General features: G+C 41.0%; 1 protein-coding gene across 3 annotated transcripts in view; it reads right to left on the bottom strand.

The window, feature by feature from the left end:
* The window catches only part of LOC102194661 (amphoterin-induced protein 2), a 14,507-nt gene extending 7,555 nt beyond the window's left edge, over positions 1-6,952 (bottom strand). Inside the window, exons 1-3 of one of the 3 annotated variants that reach the window (XM_013913402.1) lie at positions 6,903-6,952; positions 4,184-4,491; positions 397-2,779 (exon numbers count right to left, since the gene is read on the bottom strand). In XM_013913402.1, coding sequence (XP_013768856.1) covers positions 1,182-2,696 — 1,515 coding nt within the window. In that variant the 5' untranslated portion in view covers positions 2,697-2,779; positions 4,184-4,491; positions 6,903-6,952 and the 3' untranslated portion in view covers positions 397-1,181. Of the gene's footprint in view, positions 1-396; positions 2,780-4,183; positions 4,585-6,902 lie in introns of those variants that run through there. The other 2 variants (XR_001290501.1, XM_013913403.1) reach the window with 2 other exon arrangements.
* Between the last annotated feature and the right edge of the window lie 309 nt (positions 6,953-7,261).

The following is a 7,261-nucleotide window of genomic DNA, read 5'->3' as shown; positions in this document are numbered from 1 at the left end:
TTAATGAGTTTTTTGGGTTCATTGAGAACATGGTTGTTGTTCAATAATAAAATTATTCCTCAAAAATACAACTTGCCTAATAATTCTGCACTCCCTGTAATGCAGAGTCAGTTTGCTTGCAGTCTTCAATTGAATGGAGTCAAGTTGGAAATTATAGAATTATATGTTGGATGTTTTTTTGGTTGAACGGATTTATTGTAAGTTTGTTCGGCTAATTTTGTCTCGGGATGGTGGTGAAGGACACGAGCCCTGTTGTTGGTAGAGTAGTATTCCCAGAACATTTTAATATATTCATTATTTATTGATTTTCATTCGAAATGTCAATATTTGGTGTCCCTATATCAGTACATACACGTGATTCTGTGCCGTATAGATTTTTTTCCCCCACCCCAAAATGGCAGACCACAAATCTACGGATGACATACTTTTAGCTACATCCATCGTTTATTTACAAAAGCCATGACAATAACAACAATATATCATCATGGTGTATTTTGGAAATGTGTTCTTCTTGAAGTAAACCACCCCTGTAACAGTTCATCAAGTGTTTTTTTCTGCAACAATAGCAAAACAATGGGTTTTGTGTGTATTTTAGTCTAAGAAGAAATTTTTACAGATTCATATAGATTTTAAAGGTGAATGGCAGACATAGTTTCATCTGCACAACATTGTTAAACAACATTAAGATAAATTCACAAGTACGACTGGCATGTTGCAAAGACACTATGCCCCACGGTACAAGACAGATGCTAAAAGAATGGTCATGATGCATTGAAAATGCAAGCACAATACCCAACAGCCGCCACTGCCTCTAACAGCTCATCACATCAGGTGTGAATATTTCTCTCGGCCCAATATAAAAAACCCACCCACATTTCTATCTTTGTGATCTTTGCTGCAACAATTTCCTGCGGTAACACTGAAATTTCCATATGAACTCTTAATATTAAAAAAACAGACACCACTTACAGTCGAGACATAATTGAAATTCTGCCCACAAAAGGATTGCATTTTCTGCTTTAGACCAAACACCCAAACCCCACAGTGCATAACTACTTCACAAGAATCACTGTGCAGTACTCACATCAAATGGATTTTTTCATGATGTACTGAAAGAAGACAGTGAGAAAAAAAACTTGGGTTCATGCTGTACAGAAATGTGCAAAAGGTTCTTTTTCTTGCTATGCCACGTGAGTGGGGTCTGTGAGGGGCTGTCCCATTGTCCTACTTCCATTTTTAAGAATGCCCTCGGAAGTGACATGACTCAAGTTAACTGCTGCAATTTTGGTGCAGCCAGTGTCAGAGTCTTCGGTCTGAGGCTCTAAGAAAACCACCTTCTTCCCATTTGACCGCTGCTGTGTTGTCTCCACATCTCTGGGGTCTGAACACAGGATGATGGCTCGTCCGCCGCAGCCTCTCGAGTCCCCGCCGCGGCCATCCCGACACCGACAGGGGGTGAGGTAGAGGTAGAGGAGCACCAATATGATGCTGACCACGCAAGAAGCCAGTGTGGTAAATGCAGTGTTGAAATTTTCTGCACTATTGCGATGCGCTGAACCGCTGGCGGAGGTAATGCTTAAATTTCCAACTACCACTGTGACCTCCAGAGAGTGACTGGGATTGTAGTTATGTCCGCGGGGTATGACACACCCATATGTTCCAGAATCTTCCGTCAGCGCTTCTCGAACTTCAAGGGTGCCATTGGGAAGAACTGTGAGGCGGGCACTAAGATCACTGTTTGAGGAATTCAGTACCGTTGTAGGGGTGACCCAAAACACCACAAGCCCCTCCTGAGCAGGCAAAGTCAACCCTGGGCATGGCACTCTTAACCACTGACCAGGCTCTACTTGGTAGATCTGTGTCTCAAGGGGCATAGCTGACATTTCATGCTCCTTACAATGAACTCCTGACTTTGCTCCTTTTTTACATGGGTAGTCACCTCTGAAATCCAGTAGAGGGGGATACTGTTTCCACATCCAATACTCCAGCAAGGCAAGCAACGCACAGTCACAGACTAAAGGGTTTTCCTGCAAATAAATTCCTCTTTGGCGAGTGAGGGACAGGAGGCTTTGGACAGGCACCTTAGTCAGTCTGTTATATGACAAGTCTAGAAATGTCAGATTTAGAGGTCCCTCGGGTTCTTCATAAATGACTAGGGGGAAGACTGACAGCCTGTTTGTAGAGAGGTAGAGCCTCTGTAGGTTGCAGAGGTCCTTGAAGGCGCCTGGATCGATTTGAATAATCTGGTTGTCAAACAGCAGCAACTCCTTCAGTTCTTTCAACCCACTGAAGATGGATGAGTTCAGCACTGTCAGCTGATTGGACGAGAGGTCCAAGTGGAGGAGATGTGGTGTCACATTGAAGGTGTTCACGTCAATGCTTCTTATGAAATTTTTGCCGAGAATCAGCGTAACGAGCCGTTGCAGCGGTTGGGAAATCCAGCCCACATGCAGGGCAGTGAGTCTGTTGTGGCTAAGGTCCAACCGTGTGGCATAACCTGGTAGATCAAAGGGCACCACAGACAGATTGCATCCGCTGCAGGAAATTATATCACTGGCACAAAGGCAGGAAGGTGGGCAAGCGGCCATAGAGGGAGGGAAGCCAAGACACAGCAGGAACAGCACTCCTGCAGCAGAGGGATTGCAGCAACCCCTGACATTAGTCTTGCCTAAAAGTTCCAAGGTAATGGAATGCATCCTGGTTTTTCCTCAGGATGGACCTCAGGTTACTGTCTCATTAGGTGTACACATGTCAGGTTTATATAATCCTCAGTCTACAGCTTGAAGAGACAAAACAAGAAAAGTGAAAGAGAAAGACAATGGAAATTAATGCATTATACTACCTGAGAATAAAAATACACATAGTAGATGACGATATCAGAATAAAAGTGTTTTCTATTTAAAGTTTTTTTTTAAAGGCACCGAGATGACAAGAGGAACACACAGTAAGACTGTTTAAGGAAATGGATAAAATAGGTAAAGGCATGACATGCATGCAACTCTAAAAATAATTTATAATCCACATTTGAATACAACAATGATTGCTGCTGGCATCACCCATACATGACAACTGGAAGTAAAGACTGGAACAAGTGTAACCTGATATGTGCACAGCAGTAACACTCCTCCCCTATTCCCCACCAATACAAATACAGTCTGCTTACTTCACTGCTCACAAGACCACATCTTTTGTAATAATGCATCTGTTTACAGGTTAGTATCACATTGTACACATAAAGAAAACAGATTAGCATATGTTTTTTTTCCAATTGCTACTTTCTACTTGCCCCCTCAATTTTAACAAATGCATCAGTAAATCTATGTAGACCTTTTCATCCATTCAGAAAACAAGGTACCAGATAATATAAACACCAAGAATAAGTCAGAACTATTATTAATTATTATGTTAATCAAGAGTCATTGAATAATTCGGATACACAACTCTTCAAATCACCATAAGCAGCTGTTTTCCCTGATAAATTTCTCTCATAATGGTAATTTAAAGAAATGAGCAGTAACGCAAGAGCGGATTAATACCAGAGAGGCACGGGAGAAAAAAAAAATGAAGTCAATTCAGAAAGGAGACAGCCAAGCAATCACTAAACAACTGACAGAAATTAATGTGATAATCAACAAACATTTAAATAATTTCTTACGCTGCAGTGCCAATCATTCTGTGTTTACAGGCTCTTGTGCCACCTTTTGCAAACCTAATTTCAATTTGAAAACCCAGACATGTTTTAACTCAGAAATAAACAAGTGAAGAAAATAATCCCGTTCACTTGTATTTTTGTATTTATTATTTGTTACAGAAATGTATTTAGCTACTTTGGATATACGTTTAAATGCATATCCATAAGCAAGCCTTACAAATATGTATTCTAAATAAGATTTTCTTTTACTTAAACAAAAACCTGATTTTTAGTTACAAATCTTAAAGAATTACTGCAAAAACTATATTAAATGCACAGAAAACTTGAAAAAGATAGTTTAAAAATATAGAAACGTGACCGTGGGTCTACATTATTGCCATACTTATTCATCTACAATGCTCGCCTGAGTTAATCAGTTATTTGTCCTTCCTGCTCTTTCCCCCACAAACGGCTCAGCAGAACAATATTAACCGGCTTTTTTGCGACTTTGAAGGAACCAAAACGCAGACGCACAGCATAAACCCAGCTCACCTTTACATCCACATCGCTGCCCGTTCAAATCGTCGTGCCGTTATCCAGACCCGCTCTTTTGGGGGGCGACCGGGTCATGTTTCACGAGTCTTTCAAAAGCAACTTGGAGCTTTTCGCAGCAAAGCGCATCGTTTTCAACCCTCTGAGCAATCCACGGAGAGGTGCCGGAGCAGAATTGTTCACCTGAAGCTCGGGTTACATGTCACCGTGGGAGGGGTCGTCCTGCGAGTAAACACGAAACACAAAACAGCAGCCAATACAGCGACGATGCGAGAGTGGATGATGCCAAGAGGAGGAGACAGGGCACCCTGCAAGGAGAAGGAGAGGGAGAAGGTGCGGCAGAGGCAGAGAGGACAGCATCAGCACCACACACTCTGCAAATCCACTGCTTTATAGCCTAATTTATCAGAAGGTGAGTGCAGCTCAATAAGTCAATCATAACAATAACAATAATAATAAAAGTAGACTAGTATTTTAGATTTTATTGTTTCAGTTAAAAGGCGATCAGACGATCATCAAAGTATTTCCAGGATTTTCCATTAATACTTCCCGTTATTTCCCGTTTTCCCGTTTATCCATTTGCAACAATATTTTAAACATGGCTCAAATTGCATGTGTATTGTGAAAAGTGACAAAATGTAGCTCAATATTTGGGTTTTACAGAATTTGGAAAGTAGTATTAGAAATGTAATAGGTAAGTTTTAAAGCCCTCTTCAGGACTATTTAGGGTTGGATCAGGTGACCCTGAACCCTCCCAGAGGTACGCTTCAATAGGCCCAGGCTGCTAGGGGCTTCCTTTAACGGACTGATCACTTCTTTTTCACTCACCTCTTTATGTGTTTATACATTATTTTGCATTTAATCATTAGTTGTAATTAATCTCTGCCTTTCTTTCACAGCATGTCTTTTGTCCTGTCTTCTTCCCGTGAGCAGATGGCTCCATGAGTTTGGTTCTGCTGGAGGTTTCTTCGTGATAAAAGGGAGTTTTTCCTTTCTACTGTTGCCAACTACTTGCTCATAGGGGGCCATCTGATTGTTGGGGTTTGTCTGTATTATTGTAGGAGCTTTACCTTACAATACAATACATTACCTTGAGATGACTGTTGTTGTGATTTGTCACCATATACAGTAAATACTACTCCGAATAGCTCCCTGTTGGTTAACCTCATAAGTTTTTCCATTCCCAAATGATATGTTGAACCCATCACATGTCAATTGTTTCTGTGAGCTGTTAAATGCAAGCAAGTGCCAAAACCTAAGAGAAATAATAATAGAAAAGCTGTGGACCTTCTGTACACCACCTGCCCAGCATTTAACAGCTGATACCCAGGTTAACAATGTAGGAGACATGGCACTCAAAGAATTCTGAGGGCTATGGGAGATTCCTGTAATAGCAGATATGGTGTCACCCTGCCCCTACTCCCAAAAAGTCATGTTGTTGGGCACATGTGCACAGAAGAGGTTCACAGGACTTTTCAGTGAGTTTTAACTGACTGGTGATAATCTATTTGTTATCACAGAAAATATGTCAATTTGAAAATAAATTGTTTACCTTCTTCTGGGCTAAACTAAATCTGTTTACATAATTTTTAATTCAGCTGCATGTCCTAATGATCACTAAAATTAATATGAGTTGTTCTTCCCCATTCCCCCATAAAACAAATAAAAAAATAAAAGAACCCAAAAGAACCTACTTCAAGAAAGACTTATGGAAATTGTAGTTAAAGCAATGCTGATTCGATATGGGAAACAATCTCCTTTATCTGCACTTGCCCAGTGTTTTGTCAACTTGTCCATCCACCCTGACCTCCTCTCTTTAAAAACTTTGTGGCTCCCATTTTTTATCACAGCCAGTAGAACGTAAAACTGGATAAGACATCCCTGTTGTGCTTTCAGCTTTGGCTGCTGCACATAAATAGTGATATTTGGTGATTTTTGTGAAATCAGTTGTTATAAAACTAGGGGTGGCACAGTTGCCTCACAGCAAGAATGCCTGGTTTCTAATCCACCAACCAGCTGGGACATTTGTATGTGAAGTTTACATGTTCTCCCAGCAATTGAGTGGGTTTACTCCAGGTCCTCCAGCTTCCCTCCACATCCAAAGAAATGCATGTTAGGTTAATTAATGATTCTAAACTGGCTCTAGCTGTGAATGTGAGTGTGAATGGATTTATCGTTCAAGACTATTTTGAATTTTGACCTGTGTAACACTATACACTGTGAGAAGTATAGCTATTGTTTATTCAGTAATCGTTAACCAATTAATCAGTGTGTTTACTGGCATATGTTTATGTCACAGTTATACCAAAGTAAACAAGGATGGTTAAGAATATTCACATTTATGACAAGTTTATTAGTGGTTTAACTAATAAATACTGAAATATCATAACAGATTAGCACTACATGACACTTTATGTTAGTTCTTATATAATGCATTACCTATTTTGCAAGTAATGTATTCCTCTCACATCAAACAGGGTGATCATGGTAGAAGTGATCTATACAATACCTGAGTATTGAAGTGAGTTGTGTCCATGTTTGATTGTGTTTCTACTCTACCGCACACAGACCAAGAGAGCTTTTCTTGTTGCGTATGCTCTTTTGAGTTTGTCTTTTTACTGTCACAGGGTGTAAATGGACTCATGTGCAGACCAGAGATCCTTGCAAGGAAGACAGTGAATTTATTTACAAAAAGACAACACTGGGTGATAATATGTACATGTGCAAGTGGGGGGAAGGGAGGAGGTCCAGGGTTCCAGGGTCCGTGAGGGAAAAGGAAGGGGATTGAACAGACTCCAAACGTTTCCAAATTTCTCTCCTCTCTCCACCACAAGGTCGTACACGCCACACACTGGCTCGCAGGCGGGTCCAGGAAAGATCTGTACACAGAAACTCCAGTTAGAAACAGACTGACAGAAAGAAACTCACAGATTCTAATTTTCTGACTGCAGGGGGACTGACACTGATAGCTCAACGATCCAGCGACGAGTAGCACCGTGCTCGGGATTACGAAGATAGGCAGCAGGTGTGGAGATGGCAGGTGCGTGGGCCAGGGGCGGGAGCCCATAATGAGAACCG

This window comes from Pundamilia nyererei, unplaced genomic scaffold (assembly GCF_000239375.1).
Source record: "Pundamilia nyererei isolate P.nyererei 1_Seehausen unplaced genomic scaffold, PunNye1.0 scaffold00130, whole genome shotgun sequence".
Lineage (NCBI taxonomy): Eukaryota > Metazoa > Chordata > Actinopteri > Cichliformes > Cichlidae > Pundamilia > Pundamilia nyererei.
Note: the sequence above shows the minus strand (reverse complement) of the source record. Positions and strands in the feature narration are given on the sequence as shown.